Here is a 25,333-nt window from a genome sequence, read left to right as displayed (position 1 = left end):
TTACGTTTATTTACATTCTGGTTCAACTGTCAGTCCCTACACCAGTCATCGACCCTTCCTACGTTTATATAGTGTTCAGACGTTGTAACCATCCTGTAGACAGCGGCATCACTTGCGAACAGCCTCATGGGACATCTGAATGTCGCTGAGTTACAAGGAACATTCTTTACTTATTTTAAAGGAACTTCCACTATTTATGAACTTTGTACACTGCATGCATTTCACTTATATTGGGATTCAATAGACTAGTGTATGTATGCTGTTTACAGCAGTACACGTGAGTAAAATAGCCTACAAGAATGTGGATCTTAATCTGCGTGTCTGCCTCTGTGCGTCAATAAAAAAATTAGACATGTCAGAGTAAGATGATCCGCCATTCTGGACATAATGCATGATGAATTTTTAATGTCGCCACCCCGTAGTCTTTATTTTAAATCACTTCCTTACAATACGTTTTCGTATCTGAAAATCATGTCTTATATCTTTACCTCCGATGAACTATGACTCACAGATGACAGAGACATAGTAGTTTTGCGGATCCTCTAGAATCAGCGATAACTACGCCACGTGACCGACAGCCATACAAGTTGACTGCCTGGCGAACTATACAGATGGCGATATAAACGGTTGCTAAGCAAGTAGAAATCAGTACTCGTTGGGCATATGCCTAAAGCAGATCATCACCAGCTACGCTAGACTACCGTCTTCCAAGTGCCGCTACCACTGTACTCTTGATTACGAAATCGCACCGTTCCAATGGACTCTGCCGAATTCGTCGTCTCACCTACAGTACTGTCACGGAATTTGACTCTGACAGCAGTGCTCGACTACACTCCGAAAATTTACTTCGGTTACCTATCCTACCATAGACTAGGTCATATAGAATACTAACTAAAGTTGCTCAGGTTATTATCAGCTGTCACTGACTGTATCGTATAATCGACACGGAATTTCTTGACTGCCATGCGTCAGCTCCTTCTACTTCGTTTATTTTCTAACGTATTAACGTTTGATGTAACTGTAAAAGGGAAATTATAGCACCGTATGGTCTCGAGGCACCATATTTTTGAATAACTACTAAGCATTTAAGCATGATTGATATATATCGTGAATGTAGTAGCAAGGGAGAGAAAGCAGTACTGAATTCACCCAAGACGGGGCAACCATCCCTGTTCAAATGTTAAAGAAGACATTTACGTGAGCGTTACAGCTCAGTTTTTCCCAAACCTGCTCTATAATGTAATTAATAACCCACTATTGAAATTAGACTACCAAATCAATTAAATTACAAGTGATGCATGAAAGTATGCAAGAAACTGAAACAAATAGCAGAGAGGGGACACTTTGCCTTCATTTGCACTTCCAGCAGGCATCGCTTTCGCTCATGGTCGTTGCGGCTGGTCCCGGCTGAGGTTCGAGTCCTCCCTCGGGCATGTGTGTGTTTGGTTGTCCTTAGGATAATTTAGGTTAAGTAGTGTGTAAGCTTGGGGACTGATGACCTTAGCAGTTAAGTCCCATAAGATTTCACACACATTTTAACATCATGGTCGTTTTGAGACGCTGTCTCACAGCCAGTCACAGATGCTGGCACCAAACTTGTGCCTTTCAGCGACCAATGCACCCGTTCTCTGTATTTGAGTTTTAGAACAATGGCAAGTATGTGCAATACTTGCACCCGACATGAGAAGACGGATACGAAGTCAACTGTTTCGAGCTGGAGTTTTACTTTTCTGAATTAATGCATGCACTCAGCTAGCTGAACTCAACATGCACTTAGACAAGGAAACTGGTGTTCAGTGTTCTTTTTTGGGTCTTTCCTTTAATCTGGTAGCTAATTCAGCAATCATTGGCAGTTAACGTGCACATCGCTAATTCTACGTCATTATTATCATTCCATTTTCAGTTCCATCCCCTTGAGCTAAGATATTATCATGTATGTGTAATAATCTATTTCAACCACTGTGTACTTAATAATTGCTTGTGTGGTCTGATAAATTTCCAGAGTCAAGTCTACGTGTTTTAGTAATAAACAGGATTTCCTTGTGTTCTTTTCCTTCATTTCATAGACAGATGAAATCGTACTCATTATGTCTCTGTGAGTTAAGACACCCATATTTTGTGTATGTCTGGGCCATCCCCATTTAAATTCAGATGTCTCACATAAACATTAGTTGCCCAACTTTTGCTTAATTATTCGTATGTTCTCATGAGGCGCTATCTGCTCAACCTCAAGGTCAATGGGTTCAGATCTTAATAGCTTTACATAGGTAGATTCAAATCTCAACCGTAGTCTCACTCGGATTTCTTTTGAATTCTTTTTGGCGGAACCAGAAATATTCAACTTCACAATGTGGCGATAGTAGAAAAGGATCTCTTGGCTCAGATGAGTTCCTAGTAGAATCACTGTCAGATTAAAAATAGTAAAAGGACCTTGCGGTTTATACGTCCTATATCTAACGCCAGTTCGTATTGTGCACAGCCGTGATGTATCACTTCCTCTTCACTATCGTTGTCAAATGTGATGTAAATGAAGATTCTACGTAAATAAAAGACTCTTGTCTCTCTAACAAGAACACATCTGATTGTTCTAGATAGATCTCTCCCTCTGGAATCGTAACTATTTTTTCATATACACTCCGTCGCAATAATTTAATTACTGTAAACGTATAAACAAGATACTGACCCACGTATTATATAGAAATAGTAATAAGGTAGCAGTAATAGCATTTTAATTGTTCAATAAAAAAGTCTTTACAATAACAAAATTTTGAGCATCTGTGGAGCATGCTAGATCCTGGCACTCTTGTTGCATTTTTCATACACTTCTGGAAATGCATCTTTGCAATTTAATTGATCGCGGACTTTCCAGTAGAGTGTGTGATCAAACATGACTTCAAACTCCTTCTTCGTCATGTAACTGTCTGCGTACAGCATCTGATACCTGCAACAAAGACAGTTTCGAATTGAGCTTTATTAATTCCTGTTGAGTATGCGCTTACACACACACACACACACACACACACACACACACACACACAGCGAGAGAGAGAGAGAGAGAGAGAGAGAGAGAGAGAGAGCACGAGAGTAGATAAACTTATAAATAACCTATTTCCAAGACAAATAAACATAACTTTTGATCCTTACAGAATATTCGCTAATAATAATCTAGCAGATGTCTACGAATTAAATGATTGCCTGATTCCCGAAACACTCATCTCAGTATAGAGCAGATTGCTGACAAATATTTTCACAACCGGTTATCACACGTACTCAAGTGATGCTTTTGTTCGTTGCTAGGCAAAAGCTGGCAAGGCTGTTGTACGTCATTATCTGAATGGCGCCTTACTAATATTTGTATGTAACTGCTTGAGTAGGGAGATGCACTGTTTACCCCCAAATCAGCTGAGAATATGTGTGAGCATATTACACATTTATGAATAGCAGCACATGACATTTGAAAATTATGGGCCTGACAGTAGACATTGTGTCCGAAATCAGCTTATTGTGTAAGGCGGGTAGACTCCTGTGTAATTAGTACAACAAAAAAGAAAAAATCATTTTACTTAATAACTTTGTATAGAAATTACGAAAAGTCAATGTTATGTGTTTGCTTTAGCTGAAGGAAGAACGTCAGCGCAGATACTGTCATGTAAGGGAAGAGACAGCTACAAGTCTTGCCTTGGAATTCGATGCACAGACTATCCAGAGACTAACCTCTTATTCATAGCTCTGAAGGAACAAGAGACATTAACGGTAAGTCGTAAATCATTAGAACATTTGGGTATTTGAAATGCTATCGAAAGAAACAGTAAACTTACTTATACAGTAATGAGAGGCAGTAACGCAACTTTGGAAAAATAAGAAAAGAAACGTTAAGCATTAGTGAAGTATAAAGTTGGTTACCAGTAAACCGAGTTTCTTTAGCAAGTATATATTTCAGTTCTTGCCTTCTTATAGAGAAAATTATCATTACTAACGATGTTCAAATGGCTCTGAGCACTATGCGACTTAACTTCTGAGGTCATCAGTCGCCTAGAACTTAGAACTAATTAAACCTAACTAACCTAAGGACATCACACACATCCATGCCCGAGGCAGGATTCGAACCTGCTACCGTAGCGGTCGCTCGGTTCCAGACTGTAGCGCCTAGAACCGCACGGCCACATCGGCCGGCACTAACGATGTAAGGAACATTCGAGATTTTCTACAGTACGGATGTGGAACACTTCGATTGTGATGAATAATGGCTTTCAGATGCCTTTATAAGGCGGCGGATTGCAGTCATTTCTGGAAACCTTTAAGGAAATTTTCACTTTTATAATTCTTTAGTTTAATGTTATACCCAATACTTGAGGCACTCTTCATGTACATGCTGCCGGCGGATAGATTAACATTATAACTGTCACCATCTACCAAGCGATAAAACAGCATTTGGAGATACATTTAATATAGCTGAGTATTCTGATGATAACTTCTCGCCAGTTCTGATAGAAATAGTCCCATAACGTTCGAGGCAGCGTTAGTGTGAAACCATTAGCAATTAAATTAGTTGCAACTATGTCATCTGCAGGGGATTGCATAAAATACATGCACAAAGCTCAGCCTGTATAAAATTCCGGCTGTTTATTTCTGATGTAAGCTTCCGACAGTGGATCTGAACGTATTTCATAACTAGGATCAGATTACCAAGTCACAAGTATTGTGAAGCCAAGTGCCAGTCTGTCAAGGTGATAGAGGATATTGGGTCATTGTGTAGGAATTTTGGTAAAGGAGAGAAGGAGGTCATAGTAGGTAGAGCAGGTAAAATCCTGGCTAAATACAAAGAACACAGTATTAGGAGTGCCCTAGATGAAGGAGGAACGGCAATCGTGGCAAAAACTGCTGCACGCCGTGTGAACACAGAGTTGTTAATGTTGCGCTCACTAATGCAATTGGGAGACGAGGATACGCTAGACATGGTCTACATCTGAATTAGAGAAGGAATGATAGATTATCAAGCTTCTTACAGAAAATATATGCGGGTCCAATATCAAATTACACCTCTTTCATTACTAGCCAGAGAGACGCCTACTTTCGATTAGAATAAAAATTCACTCAAGCTGTTTTAAAGGAAATTACAATGGAAGAAGATTCCTCTGTAAGAATTCACTGAAAAGTAGCATCCGCTTATTTCATCAGAATATTGGGGGATTAAGAAATACTGTAAATAAATTTCTTGTTTGCTTAGAAAGTTTATGTTGTTGTTGTTGTTGTTGTGGTCTTCAGTCCTGAGACTGGTTTGATGCAGCTCTCCATGCTACTCTATCCTGTGCAAACTTCTTCATCTCCCAGTATCTACTGCAACCTACATCCTTCTGAATCTGCTTAGTGTATTCATCTCTTGGTCTCCCTCTACGATTTTTACCCTCCACACTGCCCTCCAATGCTAAATTTGTGATCCCTTGATGCCTCAAAACATGTCCTACCAACCGATCCCTTCTTCTAGTCAAGTTGTGCCACAAACTTCTCTTCTCCCCAATCCTATTCAATACCTCCTCATTAGTTACGTGATCTACCCACCTTATCTTCAGCATTCTTCTGTAGCACCACATTTCGAAAGCTTCTATTCTCTTCTTGTCCAAACTAGTTATCGTCCATGTTTCACTTCCATACATGGCTACACTCCATACAAATACTTTCAGAAATGACTTCCTCACACTTAAATCTATACTCGATGTTAACAAATTCCTCTTCTTGAGAAACGCTTTCCTTGCCATTGCCAGTCTACATTTTATATCCTCTCTACTTCGACCATCATCGGTTATTTTACTCCCTAAATAGCAAAACTCCTTTACTACTTTAAGTGTCTCATTTCCTAATCTAATTCCCTCAGCATCACCAGACTTAATTTGACTACATTCCATTATCCTCGTTTTGCTTTTGTTGATGTTCATCTTATATCCTCCTTTCAAGACACTGTCCATTCCGTTCAACTGCTCTTCCAAGTCCTTTGCTGTCTCTGACAGAATTACAATGTCATCGGCGAACCTCAAAGTTATTACTTCTTCTCCATGAATTTTAATACCTACTCCGAATTTTTCTTTTGTTTCCTTTACTGCTTGCTCAATATACAGATTGAATAACATCGGGGAGAGGCTACAACCCTGTCTTACTCCTTTCCCAACCACTACTTCCCTTTCATGCCCTTCGACTCTTATAACTGCCATCTGGTTTCTGTACAAACTGTAAATAGCCTTTCGCTCCCTGTATTTTACCCCTGCCACCTTCAGAATTTGAAAGAGAGTATTCCAGTCAACATTGTCAAAAGCTTTCTCTAAGTCTACAAATGCTAGAAACGTAGGTTTGCCTTTTCTTAATCTTTCTTCTAAGATAAGTCGTAAGGTCAGTATTGCCTCACGTGTTCCAACATTTCTACGGAATCCAAACTGATCTTCCCCGAGGTCGGCTTCTACCAGTTTTTCCATTCGTCTGTAAAGAATTCGCGTTAGTATTTTGCAGCTGTGACTTATTAAACTGATAGTTCGGTAATTTTCACATCTGTCAACACCTGCTTTCTTTGGGATTGGAATTATTATATTCTTCTTGAAGTCTGAGGGTATTTCTCCTGTCTCATACATCGTGCTCACCAGATGGTAGAGTTTTGTCATGACTGGCTCTCCCGAGGCCATCAGTAGTTCAAATGGAATGTTGTCTACTCCCGGGGCCTTGTTTCGACTCAGTCGACTGAGTCGAAACAAGTCGAAACAAGAAAGTTTATGATGTCATTAAAAGATACATGTCCTGTGTCTATGTAACCACCATATAACCACAGGGATAGTGAATGTAGTGTAATTGGTTATACATTATTATCTTCCCTTTGTAGATTAAATGTGGAGAAGGGAACAGTTTAAACACATACAACAGCATTTTACAAGTTTAGAAAAAATTGAAACAAATAAATTTTACCGAGATCAGAACATAAATGAATGTTCTTGTGAACTGATACTAAAAGTATCTCACTTATAATTGTAACTGTGTGCCAAATCCCAGTGGGACACTTTCAACTATTTATTAGGCATATTGATTCTTTGATATGCTAAATGTCAAAAATAGAATCAAATAACAGTCTGTAGTGATTAATATGTAGATTTTCTAATCGAATCTGAGAGTATAAAACAATCTATAAATATTATTTGGATCGTATACGTAATTAAATTCCATTAATTAATTTACCAGCGCATTTGGATTACGATAGCAGTACAATGTTTCATAATTTCTTTATAGACGAAACTCAAAGAACTAAATGTGTAAACATAAACACTGCCTGAAACCCTTGGCTGGCCCATCGCTAGCGACCGACCGCGATGTCATCCTCTGCCAATGGCGTCATTGGATGCAGTGTAGAGGGATGTGAGGTTAGCACACCTCTCTCCCAGCCATTGCCAGCTTTCGTGACCTGGAGCCGCTACTAATCGGTCAAGTAGCCCTTCAACTGACACTACGTGGCTGAGTGCACGCCGCTCCAGTCCATTAAGGAAAAGTCCCTGGCAGTACCGGTAATCGAACCTGTGTCCTCCGCATGGCACTCACCCTGGGCTGACCACTCAGCTACGGAGGTGAAAAAAAAATTTGTATCCAGAAGTATATGGACTCTCTTAATATGATGAGCAGGTAATAGGAATAAGCACCATACTGCCATTCGGTTCTGAAACGCCATTATGGAAAACACTTGTAATAATTAATGAATGAGAGACAGAAGACTTTAAAAAATAATTTTGGAAGAGTAGACTGGGATTAAATTGATAGGGTAAAATATCTTTCTCAGTAAAAAAAAAATAGAAAAGACATTAAGAGGCTATGCAAAAAGCCATGGGATCACTAATGGAATTAGAATAGTTTGTAAATGGAAAAGTAAAATTAATATTTTGACAAAAACAAGTAAATACTCTGTTTCAGTACCCTACAACAAAAAATACTTAATATTATTAGGAGACTACATTAAAACCTCTAGGAGTACGCACTTTCTGTCTGAAATTAATATTTCCAATAACAGAATTAAATGGAAAATAGGGATAAAAGAGATAACAGATCACAGAACAAGATAAAATCTCTACTGATTTTAATGGTAAGGCTACGAACGATAACTCACAGTTAGCTGATATTTTAGTAACCATTCCTTGAATTTAATGGAGACAGCAGGCCTAGGAGTGCAACAGAAAAACAACGAAGGCAATATATTGAGGAAGCAACTTTCACTAAATTTAACAATCTGCTTTCACTATCTGAAATTAAGAAAATAATAAACTGACTCAAAAAAAAGTTGATGGAATTTCCAACAAAATCTTAAAGAGTTATCTTGTGGTAAGTACCACTCCCTCCGAAATATGTAATCCATCATTGTCAACATTTATGCAGAGTTTCAAATATGCAGTTCTCAAACCCAACTATAAAAAGAATTATAGTAGTGATGTAATTTTCATATGCTACTCGATGATTTCAGCATAAAAGTGTCATAAATACGCCGGTTTTTGGCATGTAAAATCGGGTAATACAGCTAATATCGGTTTCGAAATTGGTAAATTAATTCACGATTGAGGAAGGATTTCTCATCGACAGAGCTGAGAAATTTAATGCTCTTGTAATCCCAGAGACTGGAGATAATCACAGCTTATTGCAGAAACCACAGCAGCAAACAGGCCAGACCGGAAGGAGTACCGTTAGACGTCTTTGTGTCAAAGGAACCAGCCCAGCCGGCCGCGGTGGTCTAGCAGTTCTAGGCGCTCAGTCCGGAACCGCGCGACTGCTACGGTCGCAGGTTCGAATCCTGCCTCGGGCATGGGTGTGTGTGATGTCCTTAGGTTAGTTAGGTTTAAGTAGTTCTAAGTTCTAGGGGACTTATGACCTAAGATGTTGAGTCCCATAGTGCTCAGAGCCAGAGAGAGAACCAGCCCAGCCTTTGCACACCAGTTTGGAGATTGGCTGCTGTCTGCGGAGGGCGCTCTGATCACGCATCAGGCCAGCATGTATGGGGCATTTGCCTTGTGAACGTTGGCAGCAGTGGATGACCGACAGACCTCACGGGGAATATCTAGTGCTACAATTATATATGATGCACATGCTTACGAGTTTTGGGCTCTTTCTGTCTTCACGGTATATGTATGAGTCTCTGGTTTTCGATAGTTATATCCATGATGCAGAATTGATGATTTTGAATTGTGCAGGATACGAATTGTGTTTATTACAACGATATTATGGTATGGGGGTACAAGCACATGTGTTGATATAGCCTGGTTGGAGATCGGTTTTATGCCGAAAAATTCTAACTCTCCTCGATAATAGCAGAGTAGGGTCATTGAATAAGTGTCTTTGGTGATAGTTTCTGTATTTCATGATATGTAGGCCACTTTCTCAGTGTTTAACTGTAAAGGAACAAATAAACCTACCTGTGTCACAAAACCACACATTAGCCAAATATCGAAGAAGATGAATAAGGAAGTAAAAATTAACCTGGAATTTGGTAAAAATATCAACTTGAGTGCCAAAATATGACCAACAAGAAATAAGATCTCCACTTTTAAAAACTTGGCGTCTTCAAACTTCTTGTGACAATCGTATCACATTTTATATCAGACAAAGGGGTAGGAATTTCGGAGTTAGGTTTAAAGAACATACACGAAACTGCAAAGCCAACCAACCCATATTTTTCTTAACTTTAAAAACCCATAATCAAGAGGCAGAAAATACCGAAAATGCTCTAAAATTTCTACACAAAGTGTCTAAAAGACGTACCATGAACATTTTGGAAATGGAAATTTACACTCATAAAGAAATATACCTACTGGACTTCCTTAATGATCAGACAAGTTTTAAAAATAAAAAAAATAAAAACTGGAAAATTTTATTGGCATTATAACAGAAAAAAGGTCAGTTATCACAGCAAACACTAAACAATAGAATATTTATTGTTTATATTAAACCACAAAATATGAACTCTGGAAACTAAGTGTAATCATTGACTTTTCACAAAATATAATTTCCATTATAAACATATAGAATCGCTGGAGCCAGAGCTCTCAAAGAGCTATCGAATATAATTTTATCGAGTTCACACAAATAAAAGTACACAGAAAGACAGTACGCAGGAAGACAACTGATACGTACGGTCCAAGATGCAATATGAATGAAGTCATACCAAAGACGTAAGCATTAAGTGTCATATGTAGACACAGAAACTAACATAGACGTAAGGAACAACATTACACCTGTCGTACCATTTACGCAGGTATGCTTGATAATGGCAAAAACGCCAAAACGAGCTCGTCGTGTAACTTCATAATCACCACACGTAAATAAATCAATAGTGCAGCATAAATCTGTACCAAAAATATATCGTCCTTCGACCTCATCCATACTGTGGGCTCGCTAGAATAGAAATCCCTGAAACTTCATTACAGATAGAAACTGGCTGAAGTATCTAGGCACAGGACTCCATGTGCCGTGCCTGGACAGCTTCATGGGTTACGTGCACTGCCAGCGAAGACAAGGTTCCAGGTTCCATTCCCAGAAAGGTATACAATTTTAAACTGTCAGGAAGTTCCAAAACAGTGTACTCTGCGCTGTAGTGAAAGACTCATTCTGAGAACTTACCCTTTTACATTTCTTACATGTTCTTCTAAGCGCCTTGTTGTGTCCACAGGATGGAAATTCTTAACTTTAGGCACCCCATATACTCCTATATCGACATATAACTCATCTTTATCGCTAAACGAATGAACCATGCCTGGCTCGTTGGTTAATTTGAACGGACACAGCCACAGTGGATAGACCTAAAACAACAAGAATTTGATTTAGATACAGAGCATTTAATGCTACACTTTGATACTAACTCCCGTATCTCGCATTAATTCACAAATTTGAGACTAAATCCATATCTATGCAGAAGAAAGTCAGGATTATGTCGTTATTACAAGCCAGAGATATGAAGTCACTACTAGATAATATGGTAAAAATTGGAGGTATGCAGAATGCATCAAACAAATCAGAGATATTGAGTCACTACTAGGCAAATCAGAGCTATGTAGTCGCTGTTAGAGTTACACGTATGTGGAATCTGGTAATGAGTCGACTAAATCTTTACTGCAGGACATGCTGTGTGATACTTGTTCCACTTTATAAATGCTTTACACAATGGCTATACATCAACACTGGATCACACTTTCTGTTACGTATATGTTCCGGCTATCACTACTCAGGTCTTAGGTCGTCATGTATTCTGTCGGTGCTTTCCATTCCCTGACGTAGTACCTGGTGCAAGTTTATCTTAACCAATAAGCCGAGAGGTAAACTGTATGCGAATAATGTTATCAAAGCCACTTCACACTTTATTTGCCTGTTTAATGTACTTGGGAGTGGAAGTTCGGAAACAGTTCCAAATGGACGTTGAAAAACGCCTACAGACTACGCCAAGACTGAGCACGCTATCAGATCTAAGCTAGTTAACGACAGGTAAAAGCGTAACGCTTTACAGTCTGAGGAAGTCGCTAATAGTTTACATTATAAATGTTATATCAAAGGATTGTACTCGTACATTGAACTTAAGTCCTTATAGTGACTGTTCACCCACAGTCATGAAATGCTCGTGTCAAATGCGGAACTGTGCAATAGACTGAATTAACAGAACGAGAACTTTTAAGCTGCCTTCACCATTGAAACTGAGCGAGGTGAAGTAGTCGTTAACGGAGTGGATTCACTTTTCTGAGCAGCGGGGCTTGAATCCACGTCCAGTCATCCAGATTAACATTTTCCTTGGTTTCTCTAAATCACAGAAAGAGAATTTTGAGTTTTTCCTATAGTAGAGAATAGCATATTAGAATATAGTATAGTAATTTATTCTCGCCCAGGGATTATTTTTAAGATGATATACAATAATTCGATTGATACAAGATAAAAACTCAAGTCACATATACAGATGCGCTGGCTTGATTCCTGTTTGGGTTCTGAATGACGTCGAGTAATATACCAGGAACACTTGCTCCCATAGTGTTAATTATAGATTTGACGTACAATGTAATCATGGACACGTCATTTATACCACATCAAGCTGCAAAATCTGCAAAATAATGAGGTAAAGTCGAAAGTGGTCACAGCAGAATAATGTTTTATTTATGATGATATACAAAAAGATGTGCTTCATACAAATTGTTTAGATAGGTTTTCATCTTCTATTACCTGCAATATTTTTCATTTTTTTATTTCTGTATTTCATAAGTTAGCATATGTGTATGGATCTCTTTTCTTTTATCTTTGTTTCTTTACTGGTCTAGTAGGGTAAAACCTTTTGCTTCTCCCAGTAACTTCTAATGTTGCCTCATTGGTGATGTAATATTGCTCTTTCTTCCTTCAGGTTAAATGAATTGCTCCTTTACGTATGGCGCTAATGAGATGCGTTGAGGAGAAAAGTCTCGGCACACACATTGCTGCTGATTTCCGAGTCATTAGTCATGCAGCTAATACACGAGTAGAGCTCTTTCTGCTACTGTTTGAGCATAATCTTCAGAAACACTTGTGTTACGGTTCTGAACCGCCAATGGCGGAATACATATTAATTTTTCCTAAACCATGGTGAATATTGTTGCCATGTTGTTGGGGAAGTGTGTTTAATACGCAATCTATGTTTTAATTCATCCAGTGGTGTTTAGTCCAGGGTTTTAAGCAGACCAGCTGAGCTGAGCCATCTGATGTTCTTCGAATCATGAAGCATACTCGTATTTCCTTACTTAATAGAGGTGAGTTTTGTCACACTGATGCACCGAAAATCGTATTGAAACAACTTCCATCGTGTCGCAAGCATACTGTTCTCATACTTTCGATAAACACTACTGTTTATTTTCCCATTGAGCAAAATTAATGCGCAGACCTCAAAGCAGAAGAAACAAGCTCCGATCTTCATTCCAAGTTCACTGTCGCTAACACTACAGTAAATACCATTCACTAGACATCCCCCAGACGACACGCGCTTATTTGAATACCATGCCATGCTCTATAGTTCAAAACCTCGTTTCAGTTCTCCACTATAAATGACTGCGTTGTTAGAACCATTATAAGAAATGTCGATTCTTTTGGCCAGTGATTGAGAAGAAGCAAAACAGAACCCTATCATCTCTCAACGGATATTTCTACGACTCAGCGCTGCATCCAGACCTCCATATACACTCTCTGAACAATCTATCACCTATTAGTGGAGTATTAGTATGGCTGGGTCCACCCATCACCTTTTTGACGGCCTCAACACTGCTGGGGACCCTTTCAGTGGCGTGTCTGAATTTCTGTAGAGGAATGACGGCCCACTCTTAGTTAACTGCCGACACCAGAAAAGGTAATGACTTTCCACTCTGGGGTTTCGAGAGAAATCGACGCTCTGTCTTTCTTTGGGTACAGGTCTAGATTCAGGGCAATCCAGTCCATTTCAGGAATGTTATTGTTCAGCCGTACAGCAGAAATAGAAAAAAATGGCTCTGAGCACTATGCGACTCAACTGCTGAGGTCATCAGTCGCCTAGAACTTAGAACTAATTAAACCTAACTAACCTAAGGACATCATACACATCCATGCCTGAGGCAGGATTCGAACCTGCGACCGTAGCGGTCGCTCGGCTCCAGACTGTAGCGCCCAGAACCGCACGGCCACTCCGGCCGGCAGCAGAAATAGAAGGAGGAAATAGAAGGAGGAAATAGAAGTGGCAGTTAAAGAAAAGAGGAACGCATTCAACCGGTGGCTGAATGATAAATCGGAAGTAACAAGAACACTCTTCAAGGAAAAGAAGAATGAAGTGATAAAGAAACCATTGTCTCACAGACAATGCTTTATGACTGGGTTTATTGTCATGCTGATACAATCATCATCTCCGAAATATTCCTCTATTGTAGGCAGTATACAGTCTTTCCCACAATTAGCATTTTCAAAAGCGGGATATGGGGACCACACTCTAACCACGAAAAATACCAACATACTATAACATCACCTCCTCCGTACTTCACTGTTGGCGTCACTGTTATAGCAGGTTACGTTCTCCAGGCGAAACAAACACAGTCGTACAACAGAATGGTGATCCGAGGAAATAGAAGTGGCAGTTAAACAGAAGAGGAACGCATTCAGCCGGTGTCTGAATGATAAATCGGAAGTAACAAGAACAATATACAGGAAAAAGAAGACTGAAATGATAAAAAATAATAATAGCAAAGAATGAAGCATGGGAAAGGACATGTACCAATATAAATACCAAACGAGGATTTGGGAGAGCGAAACAAGCGTGGTCAGCTTTAAAAGGACTTCGACAAGAGACAAAAGACAAAACCAATCTTCAACTGATAACACCAAAAGAATGGGAAGAATATTTCTGGAAATTATTAAATGAGGAGAGAGAAGAGTATCTGGAGGAAGAAATAGTGGAAGAAAAGGAACAGGAAGGGGAAGATATCCAAGTTTTAGAAAGCGAGGTTAGTAAGGTATTAAGAACGGGGAAGAATGGTAAATAACCCGGACCAGGCAATATCAATATGGAGCTCTTAAAATGTGATGGTGACAAAATTGTGAAGCTAATAACACGTTATTCAATAAAATGTTACATGGAAATTCAATACTCGAGGAAATGAAGCTGGCCTGTATTAATACTATATTTAAGCTGCTCGAACTACCGAGGAGTTTGTGTTATAAACACATTAATGAGAAGTTTTGGGAAAATAAGTAAAAATTAGCTGGAAATAAATTTTAAAACCCAGGAAGAACAATATGGCTTCACGGCTGGTAGTTCATGCGTAGAACTTATTTTCACATTACGACAGATCTTAGAGAAACAGGGAAAAATTAAAAAACATAGTATTAATTTTTATAGATTTAGAAAAAGCATATAATACTGTCCCGAGAAAACTACTTTGAAGAGCATTACATCTGGCAAACATAAAGGGTCCTTCAATCAAAATAATACAGGAAATGTACGAAGACAACATAAGTCAAGTTAAAATTGGTAGTACACTTTCACAGAAATTTAGAACAAGCAAGGGTATGTTACAAGGCTGCCCCATATCACCAACATTATTTAAAAATCTATATAGATATCAGTCTTAAGATATGGTCACGTAAATGCAATGCAATGAGGCTAGAAATTAAAGATGTAGTTTATTTACATCGCCTACTATTTGCTGATGATCAAGTAGTAATAGCACGAGACGTGGAGGATGCAAATAATATGTGTAACAAATTAGCAATGGAATATAGAAACTGGGGATTGAAGATTAATTACCAGAACATAGAATGCTTCACTAATGTTCCAGATGACTTATACATAGAAGGAAATAAAATTAAGAACTTTCTGTTATTTGGGCCCCGTTTTAGAGTTGCAGGGAAAATCAAAGGTAGAATTCAATAAAAGAATTAGCGGTGGAAGGAAGGTCATCGGGTGCTCAAATCAATCTTGTGAAGCAGAAATGTAATAAACCGAACCAAAAAAATCATACATAAATCGATACTAGAAAGCGTAGTTATGTATGGAGGGGAGACTTGTACTACAAATCTGAAACACCTAAAAAAAAGTGCAAGTAGTAGGAATGGACTTCTGGAGAAGATTAGCAAGAATTTCTAGAATAGAGAAAGTAAGAAACGACGAAATAATAAAGAGAAAGAATACATGATGTGATGGATAGAAAGCAGTTCCAATGGTACAGATATGTAAGAAGAATGCAGGAAGCCAGAATTCCGAAAATTATCCTGGAATGGGAACCAGAGGGAAAGAAGAGAAAGAGGACGACCTATGACGACTTGGCTCCAAAATGTACGCTTAACAATGAGAAGACCTGACGCACAGGAAGAAGAGATACAAGATCGAAACACCTGGAGGGACATCCTGAGCAGATAAATTAAGATCTTATGTGAAAGATACAAAAATTTCCGAGTATTTGTTATGTTGGAGGAAAACCTTTATATAGAGGAAAATCTCAATAAATACAATAAACGTTCTCCAGGCATTCGCCTAATCCAAACCCTTCCATCGGACTGTCATAGGGTATAACGTGATTCATCCCTCCAAATCACTCGTTTTCAGTCATCCATTGTCCAGTGGCGGTACCTCAAGCATCGCTTAGCACTGACTCCAGAAACGTGTGGCTTATGAGGAGCTGCTCGAGCATTGTATTACATTCTTTTTAACTCCAAACGCATAGTCATTACGCTAACTGAACTGATGGAAATAGCGAGTGATTCCTTCCTGTAATTTCGCGTGATTCTGTACAACCAGCCTCCACAATATTCGACAGTTCCCGTCCGTTAGGTCTGCCTAGTCTTGATTTAGCTGCGGTTCTTCCATCGCATTTCCACTACAAGATCACATCACCAAAAGTCGACTTTGGCAGCTTTAGAAGGGTTTTAATATCCCTGATGGATCTGTTACTCAGGTGCCATTCGATGTCTGGTTCACGTTCGAAGTCTCTGAGCTCTCCTGACCTATCAATTCTGCTGGTACTACTACTCTACTGACAGCACTACACTCCCTGCCTTCTTTTATCCTGGCAGGTGCGCCTCTCCTGATATCTAGCAGTCAATCCCGCATTACACAGATGTGTCTGGGGACTTTTTTAATAGGCAGTAGAGTTGACAAAGCAAAGATTTCAGATTACTGGGTCCTACAGTACGATTTAGAGTTCGGCAGTGTGTATCAGTTAATAACTTTAGCTGCCAAGGCAATGACTGGACTTGGCGCTTCCTTGACTTTCCTGATGTTTCAGCTTTACAGTAACATCATAACGGTTTATCTAGATACCCGTAACCTTGAAAACCTACCTGGTGTAACGACCGAAATCTTAACCCACAAAGTAGGGCCCCTTTCGGACTCACGCTGTCTATTCTGACAGAAAATGCATATGTGATGTTGACTTAAAAGTCTGTACTTACGGACCACCGATATACATTCTGACGTCAAAGCAAGACAGATAAAATTGTTTGATGTAAATGCTGACCTCGTATTTCAGTATTAAAAAACAGTTACACGTGTTAGGTAACATTATTAGCATTTTTAGTCAATTATCACCCTCCTATCGCTAATAAATTACTGCCATTGTAGCACAACATTAGATATCAGAGTCATTCTAACTTCCTAACATGTAAATGACACGCTATCCTCTATTGATAAAACGCAAATATTTCCTCATCATAAATACTGCAGAAGTAGGCACTAACAGCAAGGTTATTTTTCAGAGCGCTGAAGCTGTTTCTCTGTTCAAATTGATCCCAATAAAATAAGTAATATTAAAAACGGAACTTCTCTTCTTCATCTGATGCAGTCACTCCCTTTCTTCAGTGCCTGGCTGCAATACACTTCAGTTTAATAAGGAATACTACGAGCATCATGATGATGTGGAAACGGGAAGTCAAACCAGCCCCATAGTTGCCAATATCTGCATGGGTAATGTTGAAAATCTAACTCTCGACACTTAAATTAAAATCTCAATCCCTTGTTTCGGTAATTGACCAACGCTTTTATGGTATAGTTTCATGGGAGGGAAGCGGCAAAAAAAATTCTTAAATGTCCATTTTCTTTCGTTTTATATGAAGTTAGAGTCTTGCCCTGATCTACACATCGAAGTCGCCTGAATTACAGGGCGAAAACAGTCAGTCGTCATGTGTCGAGTCTAAGTAGAACATAATTACTGTATGTGAGTTACAATCTGCACACCTCCCACCGAGAAACCTTTATTAAGCAATTTTCTGAGACTCACCTCAACCTCTTTGTGAAACACTTCGATTGACTTCTTCAGTTCTTGCATCGGGACGAGCATGTCCTGTATAATGTGATTATTCTCATACAGCTTCTTAACTGTTTCTCCCTGTGTCAATTTTAGTAGAGAAACCTTGGGCGGAACCATCCAACCAAAAAGCCAACGGAAGAGTATATTGTTTCCGAAAGGTACTATGTCCTGGAACAAAAGCACATTTTAACATAAGAACACACACAGAATAAAAACATTTTACTTCACCAGAAGTGCATAAAATTGCTTGTCGTAACAATAAACGTGAAAATCCGAACTAGATGCAATTCACTTGATGCAATAATTCGAAAGAAAGAGTTACACACCTGAATCTCCCAGAAGATTGATCTTGTGTGTCGGTGGTAATAGTCTCTTAGCGGAATGTATTCTGTCCCTTCGCCCTTCTTCAGGAAAGATTTCACATGCATGAAGAACCACGGCTTGTGCCATTTACCTATTTGGTTTAGCTGTAAGACAAAGTCATAAAACAACATTATTGCCCTTGCGCAATATACTTAAAACTTCATTAACAATAAAGAAGTTGATAGATTTCTAGGACTAACTCCTCATTTCAGGAAACTACACGAGGTAACTTCAACTACATCTGCAGACACAGTACAGAATGATACCTATTTAAAATTGCTGCTAGCACACTAAGAAGCTCGAAAGGCACAATTTTTTATATTACGTTCAGCTCAAATTAAACATAAACGAAACTGAAGCGCCATGTTCAAATGGCTCTGAGCACTATGGGACTTAACAGCTGTGGTCATCAGTCCCCTAGAACTTAGAACTACTTAAACCAAACTAACCTAAGGACATCACACACATCCATGCCCGAGGCAGGATTCGAACCTGCGACCGTAGCAGTCGCACGGTTCCGGACTGCGCGCCTAGAACCGCGAGACCACCGCGGCCGGCGAAGCGCCATGTCACTGTAAAGCAGAGCAGCAACAAACAGAAAAATGTTGATACGGTAAGGAATTGTACAGTTTAGATCACGAGATGCGCAGGTGGGAGTAGTTATGAAAAACTGCATCAGGCCTCAGAAGAAAGAAATGTTACAGCAATTTCTGCATTGAAATCACAAGTTTATAGTTAAACCTTCACTGAAGATGAAGTGGCGACAATATTTCGAATAGCGTGTACCAAAAGTAAACTATAATGAGCACGCAACTAATTCTTTTATATTGTGACTGTTAGCAATACGTACGTATAATCTACGTTGTAACGCAGACACGGTAAATCAACAGAGGACAAATGCCAACTTCAATTTCAAATTTTATTTCACTTGTAAGTGGGTTCTGATAATACCTCTGCTTAATTTGATTTCACTTACTGATTATTGGTGAGTAACAATGTAACGTAAAGACGACTAAATACAGTACTGACAATATTTTCTCTGTTGCAGCGTTTTTAAATTTCAATAGGATGTTTGCTCCTAGGTATATGACCACATTGTACCATAGAAAATGTTTTTACATTCGGAAAAATCTTAATTTTCCGGAGAAGATTTTGTAATTTCAGAAAAGGTCTGTAGCATGTAAAAAGTGAATCCCATCATATAAAAATGGAAGAAAAAAGTGTATTAAACTTCTACTACAAAGTTGTCTAGAGGCGAAAGTCTGAAATGTGTTCCACGCTACAACATTCTCCTCTACGAAAAAATGGCGGTTGTGACTGTTTTTGGCTAGTTTTTTATAAACAGGTGCCTGAACAAGCTTGGCGGTCCCTCTGAACGCACACAGCAAATGGTCTTATTTTTTTTACCTGTTCAAATGGTTCAAATGGCTCTGAGCACTATGGGACTTAACTTCTAAAGTCATCAGTCCCATAGAACTTAGAACTACTTAAACATAACTAACCTAAGGACATCACACACATCCATGCCCGAGGGAGGATTCGAACCTGCGTCCGCAGCGGTCGCGCGGTTCCAGACTGTAGCGCCTAGAACCACTCGGCCACTCCGGCCGGCTTCTACCTGTCTGTGACGTAAATGTTTCTATGTCGACTACCCGCAGATATTTAATCGGAGCACGGTAAGTAGCTGTATCTTCTGGCGTACCTTTCCAGGCTCATAATCGTCCACCATGTTGCCAACCATGATGACGCCCTCGTTCAAGCTGAACTGCAGACCCTCGATGAACATGTTTCCTTCCTTCCTGGCTGCCGCCTCTGAGAAAACTTTCACCGTTTCGTCTAGAGATCTGACGGGTTTGTAATCGAGTTTCACATACCTGCAACAGAAACCTCCCATCAACACATGATATTTGATACACAGAAAATAACACTCATCTTGAAGCTCTCTACCCAAAAGTTCACTGTATACGTCTGTATTTGCTTGAACAGAAAATATATTTGAGGATCCCGCCTTTGGTTCACTAATTCCTACACATGCTAACGTGATATTACAAAATCCTCAATGGGGTTCTCTTTATTTTACTGCAGAGAATAATCAATAATGGACAAGAGAATACTTGCAGATAGGGTTATCGTCATCAGTTTGAGTGACAGTGTTTACAAATCATATACCTTAGCAGCACATTTGTTTTCTCCTGTTGCCTTCTGCCTTCACTGTTACCAATTATGTTTTAATAAAACAATTAGTCACCTGAAACTAATAATGTTTCTAACTTCGATATAATTCCGGTGAAACGAGAAAATTAGCCCTAAAAGTACATAGATTTACTGGCGTGCGAGCAATTTTTTGTATCTGTTACGATTATTTACTTATTACTTTTGACAAATTCCAAGTACTGTATAGATATCTGGACCTTGAAAATGGTTCAGTGTTTCTTTCCATATAGATGAGTTACAACATATGTCAGTACTCTGCATCACACTCAGTACAGAAAGGGTCAAACATTAATTTAAATGCTACCATTGTTGAAATAACAGATTCCTTTTTAAATTGAACGAATTCATGGTCTAGTCAAGCATTCAACAGTTAAAAACCTAACAGATTGAAGTATAAATGTTACTGGTAAATGGTGCTTGAAATAAGAAGGTATTTTACTATAGTGCTTAATAAAACTCTAAACTCAGCTTCGATTTACACTCTAACAAGAGACATAGGGTCCCGAGACTTCAATCTAGGCTGCTGGCACAACTCCGAGGGATGCAGAGATAAAGGACGAAGTACTTGGGGTGTCGCTGAGCTAGTTTTAATAACTCTAAACCGTGTGACAAATAAGCCAGCTGCTTCGGGAAATGTTCACTAGGGCTTTCTACGTACCAGGCGTCCCCAGAGCATACACATATTTTTTGTAATTTGAAAACACTTGGCTGTCGTATAGCTTCACCAAGAGTCACCAGATCTCACTCTCCTTTATTGCCCTTCAGCACGGTTCGCACGGAGAGTTTTAACGTCATTACTTTGAGAGCAGCTTGAAATAACAACACTGCGTCGTCATAACGCAGAACTGGTCTCATTCACTACTGAGATCAGTGGTTTTACGTTATTCCACAAGAGGCATGGCTGCCCCCGTCGGAAGTTCGAGGCCTCCCTCGAGCATTGGTGTGTGTGTTTTTCTTTGCGTAAGTTAGATTAAGTTAGATTAAGTAGTGTGTAAGCTTAGGGACCGATGACCTCAGCAGTTTGATCCCGTAAGATCTTACCACAAATTACCAATTTACAAGAGGCATGACAAAAGCACGTCATGATTCGCTTTGTTTCAGCTGGTGTATCACAAGTACATTGTTCCACTTTCCCAAATTCCTGTTAGACAAATAGAGTTCTAATGGAGTTCTGTACACCAACAGCAAAATAGTGGTCTAAATGTGGCTATGCTCCAGTGTTAGCCCGCGCAAGTGATACGATTTAATATTTAAATTTGTTTACCGATATTTAAGTTCATTTATTCATATTTTCTTATGCTAATTTGTCGTCTTGGAACACAGCAGCACCACTGGAGAACAAGCACTGTACCATGGAGTGGACCTGATGAAATAAAATTGTCAGAAAATCCTTGGCAGTAATGCGACCTTGTAGATAACCCATGGGTTACATGGAATGCCACGATACAGATGCCCAAATCATCATCGAATATCCGCAATGTTTCGCTCTTGAGAGACAAACTGGGCCGGAAGTTGTAATCCGCCTAAAACAAAACTCATTCCACCAAATGACATTCTTCCATTGCTCCAGAGTGTAGCTTTTATGACTTCGGCAGCGCTTTTTCCTTTTACGGACATTTGTATAACTAATGAGTGATCTGAGGATTCCACCTCGCTCTGCGGTTCCCAGTTGCATTCAGTTCTGCAGTGACTTTTGCAACTGTCGTCCCCTTATTTTTAGTCAAAATGCTCTTCAATTGAAGTCCGTCACGATCACTCAACGCACCCTTTCGTCTGCATTGTGACGGATGACGTTTTAGTGCTTTCCCCTTATGCGGTACGAATCTTCGATACGGGTTGTCTTGAAATACCAATCGCTTCTGCTAACTTGGTTACAGAAGCACCCACCAGACGAACACCAGCAATTTGCATATGCTCGAATGCACTGAGCTCCATCACAATGCACTCACAACTGCACAGAACAATGTTCTGATCACGACTGACACTTGCAACTTTTTGAGGACATTGCACAGTGCCGTTTGTGGTCAGATACAACAGTGCAAAGTGCAGGTTTCGCTAGCATTTGCATTTAAGTTGAAGCATGCATTCCTTGCGGTGTTTTAATATTTTTGTCCACGCGGTGTTTTTATATTTTTTTCCACCCCATGTATATATGACACAAATTTCTTGATGATGCCTGTTGCTAAACTTTCCATTCTACATACTTTTTGCCTTCTAAGCACTAAATCCTGCTGCTACTTGTGTTGAAGGCACATCCGTAAATAACGCATCATTTTCGACAACATATGATATAGTGCGAAGAGCGATAAAATCCGCCCTGGACATATCAGAACGATTTCGTATCGTTTTCCAAGAGAGCGCCACCGTCGACGTCTTGGCAGGCAGTCGTTTGTTAGAAAACGCAAATAGTTTACATTGATGTGCACATACACACCTCATATCGCTTGAAACACTTATTTCCAACCACTGATACCTTACTGCAAACTACTCAGTTTAGACTCATCTATAGCCGGCCGCGGTGGTCTCGCGGTTAAGGCGCTCAGTCCGGAACGGCGCGACTGCTACGGTCGCAGGTTCGAATCCTGCCTCGGGCATGGATGTGTGTGATGTCCTTAAGTTAATTAGGTTTATGTAGTTCTAAGTTCTAGGGGACTGATGACCGCATATGTTAAGTCCCATAGTGCTCAGAGCCATTTGAACCATTTTTGAGACTCATCTATAGTTTGTTTCTTTCTTATCTTTAGGCTGTAGGACATCCTGAATATTAATGTAACTACTCCTACAGTTGCTAGTGCTGTGTAGGTACACAGCATAGGTGTATCTTAAAACCTGTATAGTGTATCAGGAGATGCAACCACCTACATAAAAGCATTAGTATTATTTCTATGATACTCCCCTGTGCTTGATGATGATACGCACGAGAGGGATAATCCTATTCTACACTCCTGGAAATGGAAAAAAGAACACATTGACACCGGTGTGTCAGACCCACCATACTTGCTCCGGACACTGCGAGAGGGCTGTACAAGCAATGATCACACGCACGGCACAGCGGACACACCAGGAACCGCGGTGTTGCCCGTCGAATGGTGCTAGCTGCGCAGCATTTGTGCACCGCCGCCGTCAGTGTCAGCCAGTTTGCCGTGGCATACGGAGCTCCATCGCAGTCTTTAACACTGGTAGCATGCCGCGACAGCGTGGACGTGAACCGTATGTGCAGTTGACGGACTTTGAGCGAGGGCGTATAGTGGGCATGCGGGAGGCCGGGTGGACGTACCGCCGAATTGCTCAACACGTGGGGCGTGAGGTCTCCACAGTAAATCGATGTTGTCGCCAGTGGTCGGCGGAAGGTGCACGTGCCCGTCGACCTGGGACCGGACCGCAGCGACGCACGGATGCACGCCAAGACCGTAGGATCCTACGCAGTGCCGTAGGGGACCGCACCGCCACTTCCCAGCAAATTAGGGACACTGTTGCTCCTGGGGTATCGGCGAGGACCATTCGCAACCGTCTCCATGAAGCTGGGCTACGGTCCCGCACACCGTTAGGCCGTCTTCCGCTCACGCCCCAACATCGTGCAGCCCGCCTCCAGTGGTGTCGCGACAGGCGTGAATGGAGGGACGAATGGAGACGTGTCGTCTTCAGCGATGAGAGTCGCTTCTGCCTTGGTGCCAATTATGGTCGTATGCGTGTTTGGCGCCGTGCAGGTGAGCGCCACAATCAGGACTGCATACGACCGAGGCACACAGGGCCAACACCCGGCGTCATGGTGTGGGGAGCGATCTCCTACACTGGCCGTACACCACTGGTGATCGTCGAGGGGACACTGAATAGTGCACGGTACATCCAAACCGTCATCGAACCCATCGTTCTACCATTCCTAGACCGGCAAGGGAACTTGCTGTTCCAACAGGACAATGCACGTCCGCATGTATCCCGTGCCACCCAACGTGCTCTAGAAGGTGTAAGTCAACTACCCTGGCCAGCAAGATCTCCGGATCTGTCCCCCATTGAGCATGTTTGGGACTGGATGAAGCGTCGTCTCACGCGGTCTGCACGTCCAGCACGAACGCTGGTCCAACTGAGGCGCCAGGTGGAAATGGCATGGCAAGCCGTTCCACAGGACTACATCCAGCATCTCTACGATCGTCTCAATGGGAGAATAGCAGCCTGCATTGCTGCGAAAGGTGGATATACACTGTACTAGTGCCGACATTGTGCATGCTCTGTTGCCTGTGTCTATGTGCCTGTGGTTCTGTTAGTGTGATCATGTGATGTATCTGACCCCAGGAATGTGTCAATAAAGTTTCCCCTTCCTGGGACAATGAATTCACGGTGTTCTTATTTCAATTTCCAGGAGTGTAGTATACGAGGTAATAACTTTTAGCAGGAAGAATGTGAAACGCATGGCGGTTGTGAGGTAACAGGCGATTTGTGGCGCTCTGAAAATATTCTAAGTTCAGAGTTGGCGGCCACCGCTCGGGCCGCTCGGCAAGCCACTGATCGTTAGCACCGCGTGATGCCGCCACACAACGGCCGGACCACGTGGTCCAGGGACCGCGTGGCTGGGAATTCCATGGTGACGCTGTGTCGATGAAGGAAACATTCCGGGAGTGCCGAAGATGGCGGACTTTGTGAAACATTAATGGCAGACATTTCACAGTTCATATAGGAATTAATAGTAGCCAGAGGAATCATGATACCTCAAACAGAAACATGTACATTACCATAATTTGCACGATGATTCTGATGGAGTAAACAGATTTTCAATATCTTTATTAGGTTAAAGTTTAGTATCTGATGATAAATTATACAAGTAGCACCCAGCGACGAATTTCCAAAATCTAAATGGTTCATCCAATTTTGTCGATCGACATGTCTTTAGAAGGCTATTAGTGTAAACATAAATTGGTATAAATTACAGGCATGTAACTTGATTAGTACATCAGTTATTGGAGGTCAAAGTGGTCGATTACTATCGA

General features: G+C 40.5%; 1 protein-coding gene across 1 annotated transcript in view; it reads right to left on the bottom strand.

The window, feature by feature from the left end:
• Positions 1 to 2,720: 2,720 nt before the first annotated feature.
• LOC126183236 (delta(24)-sterol reductase-like) overlaps positions 2,721 to 25,333 on the bottom strand; it is a 70,761-nt gene continuing 48,148 nt past the window's right edge. The window contains exons 6-10 of the mRNA XM_049925027.1: positions 19,840 to 20,011; positions 18,101 to 18,241; positions 17,745 to 17,942; positions 10,627 to 10,805; positions 2,721 to 2,941 (exon numbers count right to left, since the gene is read on the bottom strand). Coding sequence (XP_049780984.1) covers positions 2,788 to 2,941; positions 10,627 to 10,805; positions 17,745 to 17,942; positions 18,101 to 18,241; positions 19,840 to 20,011 — 844 coding nt within the window. The 3' untranslated portion in view covers positions 2,721 to 2,787. The remainder of the gene's footprint in view (positions 2,942 to 10,626; positions 10,806 to 17,744; positions 17,943 to 18,100; positions 18,242 to 19,839; positions 20,012 to 25,333) is intronic.

The sequence above is a fragment of the Schistocerca cancellata genome, chromosome 4 (genome assembly GCF_023864275.1).
Source record: "Schistocerca cancellata isolate TAMUIC-IGC-003103 chromosome 4, iqSchCanc2.1, whole genome shotgun sequence".
NCBI lineage: Eukaryota > Metazoa > Arthropoda > Insecta > Orthoptera > Acrididae > Schistocerca > Schistocerca cancellata.
Note: the sequence above shows the minus strand (reverse complement) of the source record. Positions and strands in the feature narration are given on the sequence as shown.